Raw genomic sequence first — 20,173 nt, 5'->3', positions numbered from 1 at the left:
CACCAGTCAACCACACCGCCCCATGGCCGAACATTTCAACTCCCCCTCCCACTCTGCTGAGGACATGCAGATCCTGTGCCTCCTCCACTGCCACTCCCTCACCACCCGACACCTGGAGGAAGAACGCCTCATCTTCCGCCAGAACACTTCACCCCCAGGGCACCAATGTGGACTTCACCGGTTTCCTCAATTCCCCTCCCCCCTCCCCCCACGTCCAACCTGCCAGCTCAGCACCATCCCCATGACCTGTCCTACATGCCAATCTTCCTTTCCACCTATCCGCTCCACCCTCCCCTCTGACCTACCACCTTCACCCCCATCTCTATCCACCTATTGTACTCTTAGCTACCTTCTCCAAAGCCCACCACTTCCCCCTCCCATTTACCTCTCCACCCTGAAGACTCCCTGCATCATTCCTGATGAAGGGCTTTTGCCCGAAACATCTATTTTCCTGCTCCTCGAATGCTGCCTGACCTGCTGTGCTTTTCCAGCACAACACTAATCTAGGCTCTGATCTCCAGCATCTGCAGTCCTCACTTTTGCTTTGTTTTAATATCTCATTTTAAAGATAGTGCCAATGATAAGAATCTCCATGAGTGCTGCACTGTAGAATCACTGATTTTTATACTTCAATCCGAGAGAGAAATTTTAATAAATAATCTCCTGGCTTGCTTGAGAGCACTACCAAATTTACCACTTGGCTGGCACCCCAAATATTCATAGGGCAAAGTAAGGTGATTAAAAGCACTTAAACAATTTAAGAACTTTTAAGTTTTCTATTACTGATGAAGTGTGAGATGACAATGGGGCAGGGTGATACTAGGCACACGGACACACAAGATGGCTACTGACCCATAAATTGGACACTTGACACACCAGATAGCTGCCAGACCACAATAGAGAGAGAAAGAGACACAGCAGAGCAAATACAGACAATGCCTGGGGCCACCAGAATGCCAGCACAATGCACTCGCAACCTATTTGATTAGTTTAAGATGTGTGTGGGAGAGAATATACATGAGTAGCATATACTGCCCACTGAAGTGTCTGGGTCCAGCCAACACCTTTGATAGAAATGATGACTGTTTGCTATGGATTCAATACAAAGTGCTAATAAGCCAGGCTGCAGTAATCGTACTTCTCAGGAAGAGCGATTAGCACCCATTACTACAGCAATGGACGTCCGCGCAGACATTGAAACTGACAATGACTGCACCAAAACTATCAACAATTCTGCAATGTTTAAAATAAACAAATTATGTTACAGAGACCAGAACGTCATCACTGACCTATTATATTACAAAATGTATACAAATATCTTGACATGTGCTCCGGGTTAAGAGAAGACTCGCAGCTGACCACTGTGCTGTGGGTGTCTTTCTCTCCCCAGAGCTCTGGTATTTCCTCAATGTTGTGCCAACCAGTCATTCCAATCTGAAGCCTACCTAACCCACACTATTCCATGTACATCCATATGCTTGTCCAATGACGACTTAAATGTACTTAAAGTTGGCAAATCTACTACCGTTGCAGGCAAAGCATTCCATACTCGTACTACTCTCTGAGTAAAGAAACTACCTCTGATATCTGTCCTATATCTATCACCCCTCAATTTAAAGCTATGCCCCCTCGTGCTCGCCGTCGCTATACTTGGAAAAAGGCTCTCCCTGTCCACCCTATCTAACCCTCTGATTATCTTATATGTCGCAATTAAGTCACCTCTCAACCTTCTTCTCTCCAATGAAAACAGCCTCACGTCCCTCAGCCTTTCCTTGTAAGACCTTCCCTCCATACCAGGCAACATCCTAGTAAATCTTTTCTGCACCCTTTCCAAAGCTTCCACATGTTTCTTATAATGCGGCGACCAGAACTGTACACAATACTCCAAGTGCGGCCGCACCAGAGTCATGTACAGCTGTAGCATAACCTCATGGTTCCTGAACTCGATCCCTCTATTAATAAAAACTAAAACACTGTATGCCTTCTTAACAACCCTGTTAACCTGGGTGGCAACTGTCAAGGATCTGTGTACCTCGACACCGAGATCTCTCTGCTCATTTACACTACCAAATGCCCAGTAGCCCATTAGCCCAGTACTTTGCATTCCATTTGAAAGAAGCAAATATAAATGCTGGGTGGTGATGCAGGCAATCAGTGTTTCTCAATGTACTTGTTACATGTCTCTTTTAAAGGGAAAAAAAAAGAGGCATTGTGTAATATGTGGTCAATCTGTTCCCATGTGTGAGTATTTTGCCTGGTGGAGGAAGTTAAAATTGACTCCATTATCGGGTTTAGTTTTTGCGATATGCCTGACCTAACAGTGGGCCAGTGATTATGTTCAGTTCGTGAGCATTTTGAGAATAAAATGTTTTCCTTGCCTACCCTGGCTGAAGAAATGAGCATAACGGACATCTTTGGTTTGGCATCTTTTGTGCTTTGTCACCTGTAATCCCCAAATTGTTGGGGAAGAACGTGGCCTTACGTTTGTGCACCTCAGGCTTCTGCTCGAACGTTACAAAGAACTTGAGCACTTCATTCTGAAAATTCACTGGTGTATAACAGGCTTTTTCACTGGAGTCTGTGCAGTTGGGAAATCTGTGTGCAGTGCTGCTATGTGTTGTTTGTTTTGCCGGAGTGTCTTGCTGGAAATCATGCTTTTACATAAGAAGATAAAACATTTATAAATAAAAGCATTTATGGGTTTTGAGTGTGTACATTGCCCAAAGCATTTGCTGGAATTGAGGGATTTGGATTTTGGCGGGGGGATGCTGGTGAGAGGCATTCTGGGTAGAAAACCTGGAGATATAGCTTTCTGACGTTCTGCAGATATTAGTTACAGGGTGTCCTTTTTAAATATTATGTTAGGCAGGAAAGTCTAGGCTAAAACCTAGAAGCAAAGAGCAGGTACGGAAGATGAAATGGTCAGGCTGAAGGGCTGCAGGTGGGGGGTTGGGTATGGGAGGGGGTGGCGGTGTGGGGGAAGGAGAATGTTGCTTATGAGATGTTTTTGGAGTTTGGTGAGAAAAGCTCGTGGTGGTTGGGGAGAGACTGTGTGAAAGAACTAAATATAAATGCTGGGTGGTGATGCAGGCAATTGGTGTTTCCCAATCAAGCCTCATGATGGTACAGTGGTCACCTGTCCCACATCCTCCCTCCGTTCGAATCCAAAGTAGGAGAGTTTGAAAATAATTGTGTGGTTTAAAATGACAATTTCCTCCCGCCTCCATTCTGTCACAGCAGAATAATGGCTAAAAGAATTTTAGGCAATCTTTGAGTCAGAAGGTTATGACATCAAAAGATCAAAAGAACTGTTCATAAAACAACAGAACACTTAATTCACAGTCTGATTTCAAAGAATTGCAAGCTGCAATTTACTTTTTCATCAGTTTGTTCACTGGCAATGGACGGTTTTATGTAATAGAAGAAACCAGGCAGCCGTGCTTCTGTCATCCATTCAGTCTGTTGAACTACAAGAAAATGTGCTGACAACACCTGTCAGTAACAATTAACATTTCATGAAGTCTATTGTGAAATATCTTGTTCCACCTTCAGTGTTCAATAGACAGTTTAGTGGCCTTAAATAATGGAGCGATAAATAATGAGAGAGATGTGTGTCATTTCTGCCCTGCTGGAAGATTAGTTTCCAGTTAAATTTAAATTTAAATCTTTGCTTGGATTGCCACTTTAGCTGCACTCCAGATTTGATCCTTTTATTGCTTGTCAATCATGTGCCACAAGGATTGGTGCTGAGTCCATTGCTTTTCGTCGTTTATATAAATTATTTGGATATGAAGGCAAGAGGTACGCTTAGTAAGTTTGCAGATGACACCAAAATTGGAGCTGTAATGGACAGTGAAGGTGTTTACCTCTGAGCACAATGGCATCTTGATCAGATAGGCCAGTGGTGACAGATGGAGTTTTATTTAGACAAATGTGAGGTGCTGCATTTTGGAAAGGCAAATCAGAGCAGGACTTGTACATTTAATGCTAAGGTCCTGGGGAGTGTTGCTGAACAAAGAGACCTTGGAGTGCAGATTTATAGTTCCTTGAAAGTGGAATCTTAGGGAGATAGGTTAGTGAAGAAAGCTAGGAGAAAATGAGGAGTGCAGATGCTGGAGATCAATGTTAAGTGTGTGCTGCTGGAAAAGCAGGTCACGCAGCAGCAGAGGAGGAGCGTTTGGTATGCTTTCCTTTATTGGTCAGAGCATTGCATATAGGAATTGGGAGGTCATGTTGCAGCTGTACAGGGCATTGGTTAGACCACTTTTGGGATATTGTGTGCAATTCCGGTCTCCTTCCTATGGGGAGGATGTTGTGAAACTTGAAAGTGTTCAGAAAAGATTTACAAGGCTGTCTTCCCTGGAGCTTCGGAGGCTGAGGGGTGACCTTTATAGAGGTTTATAAAATCATAAGGGGCATGATAGAGGAAATAGACAAGGTCTTTTCCCTGCAGTGGGGGAGTCCAGAGCTAGAGGGTATAGGTTTAGGGTGAGGGGGGCCTAAGGGGCAACCTTTGCACACAGACACTAGTGCATGTACGGAATGAACTACCAGAGGAAATGGTGGAGGCTGTTATGATAACATTTAAAAGGCATCTGGGTGGGTATATGAATAGGAAGGGTTTGGGGGGTGGGGGCGGGGGGGGGGAGATAAGTGCTGGTAAATGGGGCGAGATTAGGTTAGGATTTCTGATTGGCATGGATGAGTTGGACCGAAAGGTCTGTTTCCATGCTGTACATCTCTCTGGCTCGATGAATCTAATTTAGGAACTAAAGTCAGATGTTATATTAAAAGCTAAAACTGAAATAGGAAACTTTAAATATAGTCACAGTGTTATTTAGTGGTACTTTCGTTGAAGAAAATGCTTGTGGTTTTAATAACTTGAATGTATCGTTTGCTCTTTATAAACACCTTGCGTTGCATATTTTGATCTGCCACATGTACTAATGCCATATTAAGTCATTTTGAGTCACAGAAGTATTTTTACTATGTATAGCACATGTATCGTACGGACTAAATGAAAGGTTATTCATAATATATACCTCTTCTTTTGATTCTCTGTAGCAGCCGACATTCATCTTTAGTAAAATGTGTGCTGGTTAATGAACATGTTTTTGACTTAAAGAAGGAACACTGGCACAGATGAGAATTCATCCTTATATCATTTGCATTATGTGATCAGTAAGATTGGTTGGATGAGAAATGTTTTGCCTATGATCAGGATGTTCCAATTAAGAGCCTACAGCTGTATGTACCCAATATATCAGAGACATGAACATCTGCCAATACAGCATCTCCTTTTGAAAATAGCTTTCCAGTTAAAGGAGCAGTCTGCCCCAATCTGAACCTGCGCACACTAGAATAATTAATAATGTTACATAAGTTCATTATTGTGCATTCAAAGAGAAACGTTTAACACTGTTTGGGATGGAACAAAAAGGAATGGAGGAACAGCCTTGCTTCAAAGTCAGGACTGCAGTTCTTTGTATAATTTTGATTAGGATGAACTGTCGCTGCATATTTCTGTCCCTGTGGTAACTTCCCTATTTAATTTAATAAGCTCCTTATAGGGATTGCCATTGTACCCAAGTACAATAAGAACCAAATTGCAGGCACAAATTGGATCTGGGGCATATTTTCTTCCCATACATTTTCACCTTGTTTTCAGGTGGTGCCCAAGTTAGACTGGTGAGAGACAGTACCCTGCTGACGTTTTTTTCATGTGGAGCAGATGAATTAGCCAGTCCTCAGCTGCAGCCAAACGAATTCCGAGGTGATTGAGCAACTCATGTTGCTAAAGTGCCCAGACCAATGACTTCTAATTCTTCTCACTATTACAGAGAGAATTATCTTTACTTGTTCATAAATAGAACATGGTGGAAATACTCAGCAGTTCAGGTAACATCTATGGAAAGTGGAACAGTTAGGTTTTCAGAGGAGGAGCGATTAAATTAGAAAAGGGATGTTGGTACAAGGCAAAAGGAAATCGTAATGGCGCAAGAAATAAAGGTTGCTGCAAAAGCAGAATCATAGAAACAGCTGTTGTCTGGATAAAGAGAGTGGTGGTTATGATCTGAAGTTGAACTCAAATATTCAGTCTGGGTAGCTGTAAAGTTCTAAGCATTTTTGCTTGATTTAATTCATATGTGACCATAATTTAATTTATTCCTCTTACTTTCCAATTGTAACTTGCATGCAACATTTCAGTCTTGGGTAATTTTCTTGAGTTATCACTTTCTGGGACTGCAGTATATTTATTTGCATGTGTGAGATTTTCCATTTTGCTGTTAGCGTGCCTCATAGTCTTAGATTTGTTGACTCCAGATGTGTAAGGGGCTGTACCATGGGGAGATGCTTAGTAGTGGATGAATCAGCGTGCTTAAGGTAAGGTGGAGACACACTTTCTCAACCTGTAGATGAAAAAAATGGAAAGTGAATAGAAGTGGTTCAGAACGAGATCAGAACCATGAGGTGGACACTAAGCACGCTGCTGATATCCTCAGGAACACTCCCCCATCCCAATCTGTCTGCCCTAGGCCCCTCCCCATTATTTTGCACTCCAAGTTTCCAGATGAAATTTAATCGCTGCCTTTTGATTTCGATACTACTCTGCTTTTGACTTAACATTAGTTTGCCATTCCTTTCCTGCTTCATTCTATTTCATCTCGGCTTTGGTTTGTGACTGATTCATCAGGTGTTTGTACTTGCAAATCTCAATGTTGGCAAGTCTGCACCTTGGCTCTATTTGAACAACAACATCCTTTATATAAGGTTCAGGGGTTAGTATCAGCAGATAACTGTGCTGAGAACTCACCTTGGCACCTTCAGTCTTCTGACATCCACCTGTAAAAGCTGTCTCCATCTGAGTTTGAGAGAGGGACCACAAAAGGTGAGAAAATCTAACGTGGGAAGCACCATGTAATGTTCCTCAAATTGAACTTAACTGCACATTCAGTTCTGCTATAACGTGGCAGTTCTGTTCTTGTGCACTCCCTTGTTATGAAAAAATTGTGTAATAGCAGCACCATTTGAATGAATGTATCCAGAATAGAGTAATAACCAATATACGCTTTAAAACTTTGCACTTTAGAAATAGTGTCACCAATTCGTCAATCATGTTATAGCTAATTCACGTTAACGAAACGTGCATTATAGCAGAAAGACCTATGGACTTCAGTAAGGCGTTCGACAAGGTTCCCCAAGGGAGACTGATTAGCAAGGTTAGATCTCATGGAATACAGGGAGAACTAGCCAGTTGGATACAGAACTGGCTCAAAGGTAGAAGACAGAGGGTGGTAGTGGAGGGTTGTTTTTCAGACTGGAGGCCTGTGACCAGTGGAGTGCCACAAGCATCGGTGCAGGGTCCTCTACTTTTTGTCATTTACATAAATGATTTGGATGCGAGCATAAGAGGTACAATTAGTAAGTTTGCAGATGACACCAAAATTGGAGGTGTAGTGGACAGCGAAGAGGGTTACCTCGGATTACAACAGGATCTGGACCAGATGGGCCAATGGGCTGAGAAGTGGCAGATGGAGTTTAATTCAGATAAATGCGAGGTGCTGCATTTTGAGAAAGCAATCTTAGCAGGACTTATATACTTAATGGTAAGGTCCTAGGGAGTGTTGCTGAACAAAGAGACCTTGGAGTGTAGGTTCATAGCTCCATGAAAGTGGAATTGCAGGTAGATAGGATAGTGAAGAAGGCGTTTGGTATGCTTTCCTTTATTAGTCAGAGTATTGAGTACAGGAGTTGGGAGGTCATGTTGTGGCTGTACAGGATATTGGTTAGGCAACTGTTGGAATATTGAGTGCAATTCTGGTCTCCTTCCTATTGGAAAGATGTTGTGAAACTTGAAAGGGTTCAGAAAAGATTTACAAGGATGTTGCCAGGGTTGGAGGATGAGAGCTATAGGGAGAGGCTGAACAGGCTTGGGCTGTTTTCCCTGGAGCGTCGGAGGCTGAGGGGTGACCTTATAGAGGTTTGCAAAATTATGAGGGGCATGGATAGGATAAATAGACAAAGTCTTTTCCCTGGGGTTAGGGAGTCCAAAACTAGAGGGCATAGGTTTAGGGTGAGAGGGGAAAGATATAAAAGAGACCTAAGGGGCAACGTTTTCACGCAGAGGGTGGTACGTGTATGGAATGAGCTGCCAGAGGATGTGGTGGAGGCTGGTACAATTGCAACATTTAAGAGGCATTTGGCTGGGTATATGAATAGGAAGGGTTTGGAGGGATATTGGCTGGGTGTTGGCAGGTGGGACTAGATTGGGTTGGGATATCTGGTCGGCATGGACAGGTTGGCCGAAGGGTCTGTTTCCATGCTGTACATCTCTATGACTCTATGACCTGTACAATTGGCAATGGGTGGACTTTTCACAAAATAAAATCCTTTAAGGCACTCTATCTTTGTGGATCCTCATGTTTCCAATTTAGAAAGATTGTCAAATGTTTCCTCTCACATTTGCTACATCCTAATAGTCAACTGGAGCATATGTGTATGTACGTTGTGTTCATAGTGGGTCATAAGTGACTAACTTCCTGTGGAAATAATGTTTGTTTAATCTCAGGTCTCTCATGGCACTTTGTTTTTAAAAAAAAACAGTTTCCATGACAAATCGGCATTTGTGGTGCTCTGTTATTTTTGTACTAAAATCAATAATCCAAATATATTTTAAACATATTGTACTATTTGAACACATTTTTAAAAAAATAACCTTTTCCCCCTTTAAAAGATCTCCTGGAGAAGTCACGTGTTGTCAAGCAGCCAAGAGGTGAACGGAATTTCCACATCTTTTATCAGCTGTTATCAGGAGGCTCTGAGGATTTACTGAGTAAGTCCAATTTTTGCATGTGGATCTTCATGATATGTAATGTCTGTGCACTCAGACCTATACTGTGTGTGTGACATCACACTAAGAGAACACCTTGTATATTGTAGTTGTTTCCTTGATAACCGCTTTCATTTATATAATGTCTTTAATATAGCAAACTTGTCCCAAGCACTTCACAAAGATTTTGTGATTGAGAGGTGTATGGAAATATTTCCAGATCTTAAGGTCTTGCCAGCTGAAGACATAGCCGTGACTGGCGGATTGAAGAAAGTCATGTGAGCAGAAGGCCAGCATCGGTAAAAGGGAGAAATCTGAGGTTTGGAGAAGATTACAGTAATGAGGAGGGCTGAAATCCTGAGGGGTTTGAATGTAAACGATGAGAGCATATCAAGGCATTGTTGGTCTGGGTGCTGAGGTTGATTAGCGAACATGTATGATGAGTGAAAAGTGCCTGATGATTTAGGATATGGGCATCAGATTGGAAGATTATCTAGTTCAGATAATTGCTCCACTTAATTCCAGGCCATTTTTCTTGACAGTCACACAATGGATGTTGTGGTAAAGTCAGATATGTAGGTCAAAATGCTTGTCCAGAGAGAAAGAGGATATATATGACCATCAGACCTTACCTTCTGTTTTTGTTTTCAAGACATTGACTCATGGTGAGGTGAACTACATGGGCAGTTTTCTGTCACACTATTCACAATTTTGTCCATATGCGAGCCTAGAATATTGAGTTCATTTCTTTCCTTCCAACACTTCCTATCCAGAATATTGAGAGGTTAGAAAGGAAAGGGTAGTTCCACCACAGTCCAAGGCCATAGGCCTTTTTTGTTGTAGCTACTCCTGGAGCATTTCAACACCAGGTCCGGGTCCTCCACCTCAGCCTCTGATCTGGGCAGCATGTAACGCACAGTAGTTCGCCTCTTGCAGCCGGAGCATCTGGACCGAAATTCATTTTTATTTTAGATTAGATTACTTAGTGTGGAAACAGGTCCTTCAGCCCAACAAGTCCACACCGACCCGCCGAAGTGCAACCCCCCCAGACCCATTACCCTGAATTTACCCCTTCATCTAACACTACAGCACTTTAGCATGACCAGTTCACCTAAGTTGCACATTTTTCTGACTCTGGGAGAAACCGGAGCATCTGAAGGAAACCAATGCAGACACTGGGAGAATGTGCAAACTCCACACGGTCAGTCGCCTGAGGCGGAAATTGAACCCGGGTCTCTGGCGCTGAGACAGCAGTGCTAACCACTGTGCCACTGTGACTCCCCTTCAGGTGACAAACACACCAAGACAATGACAGAAAAAGAGGTAGTGGTTTGTAATATGTCAGGGATGATTTAAATTGACCCTGTAAGAGGATGTATAATACTGAGAGTGGATGAGTGATCCAAGTTCATGTGAGACGGATGGTTCACATTTCAACTCAACAAAAAAGGCCATTCTGCTCTAGAAAGTGAGACTGAAATAAGTCCATCGAGGCTGGTATCCCATCACCAAGTCACCCTTTATTTCCACATGAGAATCCTTGACACTGATTTGGTTCCCTCAGACCCCACTCGGAGTGAACAGGATGTCTGACACTTCTATTCTTATCTGTCAGCCAGGGGTACCTGATTTGAACCAGGCTAACAGCCCCAATCAGGGAACTCATATTCTACGAGGTCCATTTGGCTGACCTCGTTACAATCACTACAGAGACAAAGTTTTTTTCACTAGGACACTTGAATCAATTTAGTCTAAGCTGGTGAGTCCCCATATGTTTTGCGTCAAAAATAAAAGCAGGAAATGCTGGAAATAGTCAGCAAAGGTGACAGCATCTATGGAGAAAGAAACCTATTTGAATGGGGAAATCTGCCTTGAGCAGGTTGCAAAGTTGAGAAAATAAGGTGAAACCAGAAAAATCAGGAGAAGAAATAATTATGATTTCACCGTAGGGCTTAACCTTAGGGTGAGTTCAAAGTCTTGCCAAAAAGTGGCAACTACCTTTTCATGTATTTAAATCTTCATTATTGAGAATAACCTTTATTGTCGTGTGCATTCCGTATAAAAAATAAAAGTGTGTACAATGGTTCGTAAATAAGCGCCATTCACAGAATAAAATAAAGGAAGTTAACTTAAAGAAAGTCAACCTTTCCCTTCTCTGTTGCTACAACATACCACTGCCAGAGTCCTGCTCCAGGCTTTCCAGCCCACACCATATTGCTATAAGGGGCCTATTAGCTAAAAATGTATACAACTTCCAATTGTCCTCTTTGGGAAAAACTAGAGGATGCCAATTCCTGATGTGCAAGAACACGTACCTAGAGGAAGCAATTAACCACTTCTGAGCCGGAATTCACCGCAGCATCTCTACATGTTGCATGGTCAATGGCCTCTTCTAGTCTTCACCCGTGCAGGTCGATATTGTCAAACTTCCAGCTTCACTCGATCACCATGGCTGTGTTTAAGTCAACACACACATCACTTCAGCCCTTGAACACTTCACTTTGGAGCTCAGGGACACCTTGGCCTTTTATGCATCAGCAAAGTTGCTTTCTGCATAGGGACACATGCATGTCATTCATCTACATATGGTGCATCATATGCACTGTTTACTTCGTTAGCACTCACTTTCTATTGACTTGGGAGCTGCTGATCTCTCAGGCTTGCATTGCTTCTTGGCAAGTAGGGAAATGCAGTAGTTTGTCAGAGTTCGGAGCACTGGTCAAAGGGTGGACATTTTGCTGTGCAGTGCAGTGCTGTATCAGTGTCATGTCTATAGCATGTGGCAGAAACTTACACAACAGACGCACTCTGAGCGCTTCTTTAACAAAAAGGCAATTTATCAAATGGAACACCACCACACAATCGGGAAAGGATTGTCTGATTCCAGTCCCAGGGGTTAGTTACAATCTGTCCTGCAGGTCAGTGTGACCTGTCCAATGATTATAGATATGCTAGTAGGAATGCTATACAGACGTAAGGATGGCAATAGGCCAGTTTAACAAATCAAGGAACTAAGGCTGCTGGAAGTGGATGTTGGAGCCATTAGAGGTAATGCAGGAGAAATGATGGGTTTCACCATTTAGTGAGCAGTAAGCACAGAGGACAAGCCTGATTAATAGTTTGGGAGAATAAGCTGAGTGAGTGCCCTTCTGTGAGTGCAGTGCCTACAATAGTGACAGTTGTAGTCTATGAGCATTAGTGAGACACACTTGTAGTGGCAGAGTTAATAGTGGTCCTGGGTGTATAGACAGGGAGAAGCTGCAAAATGCAAAGGTTCATTCACCTGTGCATTGCATTTCACCTGAGATGTTGCAGTCACCCAGTTCGCTATTTTTGTCCAGGCTGGCAATGTCTGGAGGCTTTGTTTATTTTATGATCAACAGGAATGGAAGCCCCTGCTCTCCACTGTTTCTGTCATTGAACTGAGGAGTGACCATGCCTTTCTCTGTGTCCTCTGTAGAATTTGTGGAGCACTAGCATGTGAAGGACAGTCCAACATTTGATGCGCTGTAGAAATTGGGTTTAATTATGGTGTCAATGATGTGAGCATTGCAAAGTACCAGCATAAGCATGCACTTCTGCTTCTCCGCACCAGTCCATGAGATAGGTGCCAGAGAGGCTGGATGTATAATCAGAGAGAAGAACAGACAACTGTGTGAGAAAAGTCAACATTGGCCATGTCAACGTCACCCCCACCCCAACTTCCAAAATCCAATTAAAACATTGCCTCAGAAATAGGAGAATTCAGCCCAATGACCTTTCATCAGAATTTCAAAAGATGAAGATGCAATGGGTTTTAATCAAGGTTAGAGACAGGAGTGGGGTGAATAATAAAAAACAGGTATTGGGGGAGCCCAGAAGACTGAACAATTTAATTGGCAAACAAGATGATGGAGGAAAGTAAGAGTAACAATTAACAAAACAACAAAAAATTGGATCAGGAGGACATTAAAATGGGAAAACGTAGAGTCATCTTCAAGAGGGAAACTATGGAGAGACTTGTGATCTTATGACAAGGTAATTATCAGTTGGGATATTTCAGAAAATCATTGGTCTTGGTTTGCATTGAATTTGGTAAATATAATGTCAACAATTGGTACATAAAGTAAGCCATAAGAAGCCATGCTCCTCTTGACTTCTGAGGGGTGATTTTCAGATGGTGCTTTAAATTATCAGGATGTTGTGACAATGTTTGCTACCTCTCCCTGTTGATGGCTGTACCACTGAGGTAGTAAAAAGAGAGATGCTCTAGTTCGGCTGAAAAAGGACAAGTGTTACTTATCTGATTGCAATGAAGGCCTGTGGAATTGATTTTTGAGGCATGGATGGGTGTTTGTGGGGCAGTTGGTGTTGGTGGAGAGAAGACTATAAATTGAAAAACAAAGAATATGGAATGAATCTTTGGAGACGATGATAAAGTAAACAAACCGGGCCATTGACTCCTAGTTGCATCGTAGTCTTAGGTCAAACCCTATGGGTATTGACTATTTGGACTTGTTTCAGTAAATAATATGTGATGCTTCAGAAAACAGTGGATTTCATTGGCAGAATTTAGTCCTCTTGGGGGATCATTTGCACAACACGTTAATTGACAACAGTAATGCATGGATGCAGAAGGGGGAATATTTGACATCCAAGTAAATATCTGATGTGGTGCATTTAAATATCTAAGAAACAAAGCTGTATGCAAAAAGCTGCTCAGAGCTTGCAAACAAAACTTCAGAAAGGCTACGCCATTGCTAACAGATGTTACTTGGAAGAGTAATTCTGAACTGAAGGGAGGTTATGGATTCTCTGGAATTCAATCTGCCATTGTTACTGTTTCTAATTTACATGAATAACTTAGCAACAGCATTCAAATTGATCTAATTTGCATGTCACACTAGGAAAGACAGTCAAATTAAAAGTGATAAAAACATAGTTTAGTCATTTCAACACACCAGCATAACATTTGAATCAGCCTTTCCCCACATTGATGATGATGATAGCACACTCTAATACTGCACAATTTAAAGAGACTCGGATGTTGTATCACCAGTGTAAACCTCTTATGACCAACGTGATTGTGGTCCTTCTTAGCCTCCTGTGGATCGTGAGATTTGGAAAATCCTACTACTTTTTCTTTTCAATTCAGTGCCTTGCATATCAAGTCGCATCTGGAGAACTGAGTTGAGTTGAGCATTCCTTAGATTCATTCACTTCTTATTGTTGAAATGCTATAAAAGTCAGATTTTCTAAAGGTGCATTTGTCTTCAATCTGCCTGTCGTTAATTCTTTCTTTTTGTTGACACCTCTGCCTGGTATCTGGACTGATTAAAAATCATGCAATCATTGAATTTTTGTCACCATGGAAAGTCTCCTTTATCTCAGGAAGGCTAAAGGAAGTTCTTGTTTCCCTAGGAATTTTGTTTCAGGCAACAGACATTTGATCCAGCAGGGCCTGCCTTTCCATGAAGCAAACTGCTGTTTGAATCAGGAGTCTGCCTATGTGAGGTACCTTAACACGATTCACTAACTCAAAAGTTCATATGGGAAGCAACCTTATTGAAACATACAAGGTTCTTACAGAATCTGGCAGGATACACGTGGAACGTTTGCTTCGCTTTATAGGAGAGCCTAGGAGCTGGAGGCATAATCTCAATAAAGGATAGCACATTTAAGACAACTCAGGATGAATTTCTTCTCAGTAGTGAATCTGTGGAATTCTTTACTGCAGAAGGCTATTGAAGTTAAGTACATTCCAGGCTGAGAGAGACAGTAAATCCCTTAAATCAGTAAGGAAAAGGCAGAATTGAGGGATTTCAGATTAGCTATGATCTCATTAAACATCATAGTAGGCTTGAAGGGCTGAATGGCCTATTACTATGACATCTTGTGGTCTTAACCCAGTGATTCACAAGTTGCCAATCCTTAATTTAATTTGTTAAAGATCATGTTCTATTCTTCAAAGGAACACGATCACCTATTTTCCAGAATCTATTAACATTTGAATAAACTTCAGTCATTTATGAAAATTTATTTCTTGTAGGTTTCAGCTATAAACCTAAACCTTTTATTGTTATCCAGCTGGTCATACAGCTCTCAAAATAGTTTACTTTGTTGCTTTCTATAAGAAATAAAATAATTGAGAAGCTTATACCTTGCTTTCTCTTTAAGTTGCAGCCCACAATCACATATCCACTTTATTTAACCACTAGTCATGATAATTTCCGAATGTTGGAGAGTATTTATATTCGCAAAATTATACTTTGTTTCTCCCATTTCCAATGATGACCATTAGAATTTTCAAAACATAGGGAAAGGGAACAGGAATAGACCACCTGACCCTTTGAGCCTGCTCTACCATTAAATGTGATCATGGCTGATCATCCAACTCAGTACACTGTTCCCACTTTCTCCCCATATCCTCTTTAGTCCTAAGAACTAGAGCTGCAGCTTTCATGAAAGTCTTCAATGTTTTTGTCTCAATAGCTTCCTGTGGCAGAGAACTCCACAGGCTGACTGCACTTTTTGGGTGAAGAAATTTCCCCTCATCTCTGTCCTCTTCTTCTCAGACTGTAACACCTGGTTCTGGACTCTTGGTCATCAAGAACATCCTGCATTGACCCTGTGTAACCCAATTAGAATTTTGAAGGTTTCTATGAGATCTCCGAATCTCTCTCTCTCCTTTTCCCTCCCCCCACCTCCCCCCCCTCTAAATCCTTGTAAACTCAACTAAATGTATTCTTTGTAATCCATACTTGCCCAATTAGTCAGTCTCACCATCCCAAGAATCAGTCTGGTAAACTTTCTTTGCACTCCCTCAAAGCCAGAACAACTAGTGCACACGACACTCCAGGTGTGGTATTCCTAATGCCCTGTAAAGTTGCAGCAAGGGATTACTATCCTATACTCAAAACCTCATTTTTAGTTTCATTTCTGAAAAATGTTTTTGCTTTCAACATTTATGAACCAACCTCTGCTTCTTGGCTGAATACTTTGAAACCAGTTGTTGAAGGATAAAATTGGAACCATATCTCTGCACGTATTTGCAGACATTCAGTTACAGTAATGCGCATTACAAGCTTATACCTTCTAGCTCAGCCACCAGATTTTGTTCCTGTTTAGAGGAACACATGGATCTTCAGTGAATATTCACCCACCGTATACAATTAAATACAAATGTACAATTAGCAGCATTGATTTTACACAAGTCTTTGCAAATCCCATCACCATGTTCCTCGTTTCCAAAATGAGGATGCGATACAGTTGGAACAGTATAAGCTTTGTTTCGACTAAGAGAACCAGTTTGTTGCAATTAACAAAAAAATCTTTAGAAGGTCTGTAAATTTGTTAGATGGCACTACTGGTCCCTGTTTGTTTTGGAAAGTGCTGTTCCAATTTCTAAATATTTAAGTTACTCCATCCCTAGGTAATATTCTGCGGGTTGGGGATCAGGAAAGAAGCCGGCTGAAATCTTGTCCAATTGTTGTTATTTGCAAACAGCAATAGAGGTCTGAATGGCAATTACTTAAAGAGACGAGTAGATTGAGAAGCTCCTTGCCAATTACAATAAAGGCCTGATTTCCCATTCAAACTGATTCATCATTTATCCAAGGAGCTTCAAACATGCACTCATTCAGCTTCCATGCACACTTGTTTATAAGTAATTACCTCCAGGTTAAATCCCATATAATGTAATATAGACTTAAAATGCTGGGAGTATATAGCAGGTCAGGCAGCATCTAAGAGAGCAACATGGTGAGCAAGTCTGATCAATGACCTCTCAACAGACCTGGGAAAAGTCAGATGATTCTTCGAGTACAGCAGCAGGTTGATGAGATGGAGAACAGAAGCAAACATCTATGACACAGCGGGAAGCAGAGGAGACTAAGTGACAAAACCGTTGAGGGGATTTTAGTGAGACAAGTGAAAAAGCAAGAAGGTGGGTCTAGATGAGGTAATTACAGAATCATGATCAATAACTCTTGCTTGGGAAAAAATGGCACTGTAGCTGTGATCTGAAATCCTGAAACTCAGTTGAGTCCAGGTGACTGTGAAGAGTCTCTGATTTGTCATTAGCAGCCTTTGTTTAATACAGAGATTTGTAAGAGTATGTTGGATTCCATCACGCTGTAATTCAGAAATCATTAAAGTAGTGGAAGGGTTGGTTAGTAGGTTTGCCAATGACTGAAAGGTTGGTGGAGATGTGGATAGTTTGGAGGGCTGTTTTGGGACATTGACAGGATGCAGACTTCGAAGTGGCAAATGGAATTCAACCTGGAAAATTGTGAAGTTATTCATTTTGAAAGGTCAAATTTGAATGCAGATTACAGAGTTAAAGGCAGGTTTCTTGGCAGTGTGGAGGAACAGAGGGGTCTTGGTGTCCATGTCCATAGATCCCCAAAATTGCCACCCAAATTGATTGGGTTGTTAAGGCGTTTGCTGTGTTGGCTTTCATTAGCAGGGGGATTGAGTTTAAGAGCTGCAAGGTTATGCTGCAGCTCTGTAGAGCCCTGGTTACATCACACTTGGAATATTGTGTTCACTTCTGGTCACCTCATTATGGGGAGGATGTGGAAGCTTTAGAGAGGGTGTAGAGGAGATTTACCAAGATGCTGCCTGGACTGGAGGGCATGTCCTATGAAAAAAGGTTGAGGGAGCTAGGACTTTTCCCATTGGAGTGAAGAAGGATGAGAGATGACTTGATAGAGGTGTACAAGATGACAAGAGGCATAGAGTGGGTAGCTAGGGACTTTTTTTTTTCCATGGCAGAAATGGCCATCACGAAGGGCATCATTTTAAGGTGATTGGAGGAAGGTTTAAGGGAGATGTCAGAGGTAGGTTCTTTACTCAGAGTGGTGGGTGTGTGGAATGCACTGCCAGCAGTGGTAGCAGAGTCAGATACATGAGAGACATTTAAGCGACACTTGGATAAACACATGGATGATAGTGAAATAAAGGGTATGTAGGTTAGTTTTATCTTAGAGTAGGAGAAAAGGTCAGCACAACCTGCTGTGCTGTTCTGTGCTCTATGTAGCCAGTTCACACAATAAAGGGATGTTATCACTAGAGCTGTCAGGTTACTCTGTTGCATTGGTAGATTTTTGAAAGTAACAGTAAAGTCCTTAATCATAAGGTGTGCAAGGTCTCTTTAGCGATCAGTGACCCCAAATCCAAATGAGTTTCTAAAGAAACACACTATTTTTGATGCTGCTGGTGTTGACTGTATGATTTCCAAATTCTGTGTTCTCAGCATTACTGGCAAGGCCAGTATTTATTAGCATTCTGTAATTGCCATGAAGAAGAGCATAGTGATCTGCTGCATTGAATTGCTGCAGTCTCTGTGGTGTGGATACATCAATAGTGCAGTTAATGAGAGATTTCAAGACCTTGACCCAGTGACAGTGAAGGAATGCTGATATCGTTCCAAATCAGGATGGTGTTTGGTATTTTAGAAATAATAGATAAAAGACTTTGCAATAATATAAATGCTTTGAAACATGGGTATTTTACTGATCTTATGTTAACTTTCCTCTTTCAGAACAATTGAAGCTTGAACGGGAATTCAATCAATACAACTATTTGGGCCTGGATTCAGCAAAAGTGAATGGTGTTGATGATGCTGCCAATTTCAGAACAGTCAAAGTAAGATGCTTGGGACTGTGGGTAAATTCCAGAGTCCTATTGGTTGACCTATCCAAATTTTATTAGGTAATGCTTTCACTGGAGCCAGCAATCCCACTGAAGGATTCAACTAAACTCTGAGAACAATACAACCATGTATATTTAAGTGATGTCACTTGCCATAACATTGCAGTAAATTGTTGAATGCAGATGGTATATCACAGTTAACTCTGGATGTCTGAACTGCTGTGCACTTTACACTTTTCATATCAAAGCAGAAATACTGGAGATGCTCAGCATGTGAGCAGATAAGCAGGCAGTGCTTTGCTTCCAGCACTTTTATGTTTATTTCTCCAGCATCCATTGTATTTGCTTCTATTGCACTTCACATGCATGTTGCAGTCTGGAGCTATGGATGGTGAGGGTAAAAACTTTGACTTTCTTTCCATCACATAGTTGACACTCTTATTGCCTGCCATTGGTATGTGTAAATTTACTGTTTGTCTTTGTCCCTGTGCCTTTGCTTTTTTTAAAAAATCTGCACACCTCGATCTCTCTGTTTCCCCTAGCTTCTAACGATTTTTATTTCTCTCTCTTCAGGTGAAAGATGGGAAATGTTCAAATATTATGTAACAGGGCAAGGAACTATCAATATCTTCAGTGATTGTATGAGAATAGTGGTTGTGTGACTCCTATTCCATCACTGCTCCAAACCCTTGATGTGACCCCAGGTCACCAGCGTACCACTCTCCTTTATCTCGCCTCCTCCCACATTCCTAATGTTATCCTAATCTCTACCCATATGGAGAACTTGCCCTGTTGTCACCCCTGCTTCTTGCCCTCCATTGTTACTTCCCGCACTTTGAGCCTGCATTCACATCCATATCCCTCATTCCCATCTGCAAAGCATATATAGGAGGCTCCCTCATTGAAAACAATTTCCCCTTCGTAATTACTTTATTCACATCACTTTCAATCTGTACTGTTCAGAGTCTTTATATATTTATTACATTCAAATTGTTATCTTTATAAAACCCTTCTAATTGGAGGTTGTGGTCATACCAGCAGTGGCCCAATCTTCTAGTCCAAGTGGGCTTAAATTAAAAACAAAACTGATTCTGTGAAATGACATGAGACCCAATACCTGGAGAGTTTTGGACCACATCTTTCAGCCGCTGAGCTGAGGGAGTTGACTCAGTGCATTTAATCCCCTGTGCATTTTCTCTAAATTTCTGGATGTTGGTGCACATACGTCAGTATATTTTTTTTCATTTTAATTTTGTTCAACATTAGAACGTCACTCTCATAGATATAAGAAATTGGCATTGATAGTTTTCTATAATTATCAATGAGTTACAGGATGGGTAGTTAATTGAACTTCAAAATAGAACTGTTCTTAAAAATCAAAACAATTAAATGGAAGACATAATCCTTTCTTTTTCTGTCTCTCTCTTTATGGCACCTGACACCCACTCTGACTTGATTGTGAGTGTGTGTGTCAGTCTGTCTCTCCCCTTTAGACTGGGTGGCACAGTGGTTAGCACTGCTGCCTCACAGCGCCAGAGACTCGGGTTCAATTCCCGCCTCAGTCGACTGTCTGTGTGGAGTTTGCACATTCTCCCTGTGACTGCGTGGGTTTCCTCCGGGTGCTCCGGTTTCCTCCCACAGTCCAAAGATGTGCAGCTCAGGTGAATTGACCATGCTAAATTGCCCCTAGTGTTAGGTAAGGGGTAAATG

The 20,173-nt window shown here is 41.6% G+C and overlaps 1 protein-coding gene across 4 annotated transcripts in view; it reads left to right on the top strand.

The window, feature by feature from the left end:
* Positions 1-20,173, top strand: part of myo1b (myosin IB) — a 267,530-nt gene that overhangs the window by 167,132 nt on the left and 80,225 nt on the right. For all 4 annotated transcript variants that reach the window (XM_072578972.1, XM_072578970.1, XM_072578969.1 and 1 more), the window contains exons 8-9: positions 8,735-8,833; positions 18,354-18,457. In XM_072578972.1, the coding sequence (XP_072435073.1) occupies positions 8,735-8,833; positions 18,354-18,457 (203 nt within the window). The remainder of the gene's footprint in view (positions 1-8,734; positions 8,834-18,353; positions 18,458-20,173) is intronic.

The sequence above is a fragment of the Chiloscyllium punctatum genome, chromosome 10 (assembly GCF_047496795.1).
Source record: "Chiloscyllium punctatum isolate Juve2018m chromosome 10, sChiPun1.3, whole genome shotgun sequence".
Lineage (NCBI taxonomy): Eukaryota > Metazoa > Chordata > Chondrichthyes > Orectolobiformes > Hemiscylliidae > Chiloscyllium > Chiloscyllium punctatum.
This window is presented reverse-complemented; position numbering and strand designations above follow the sequence as displayed.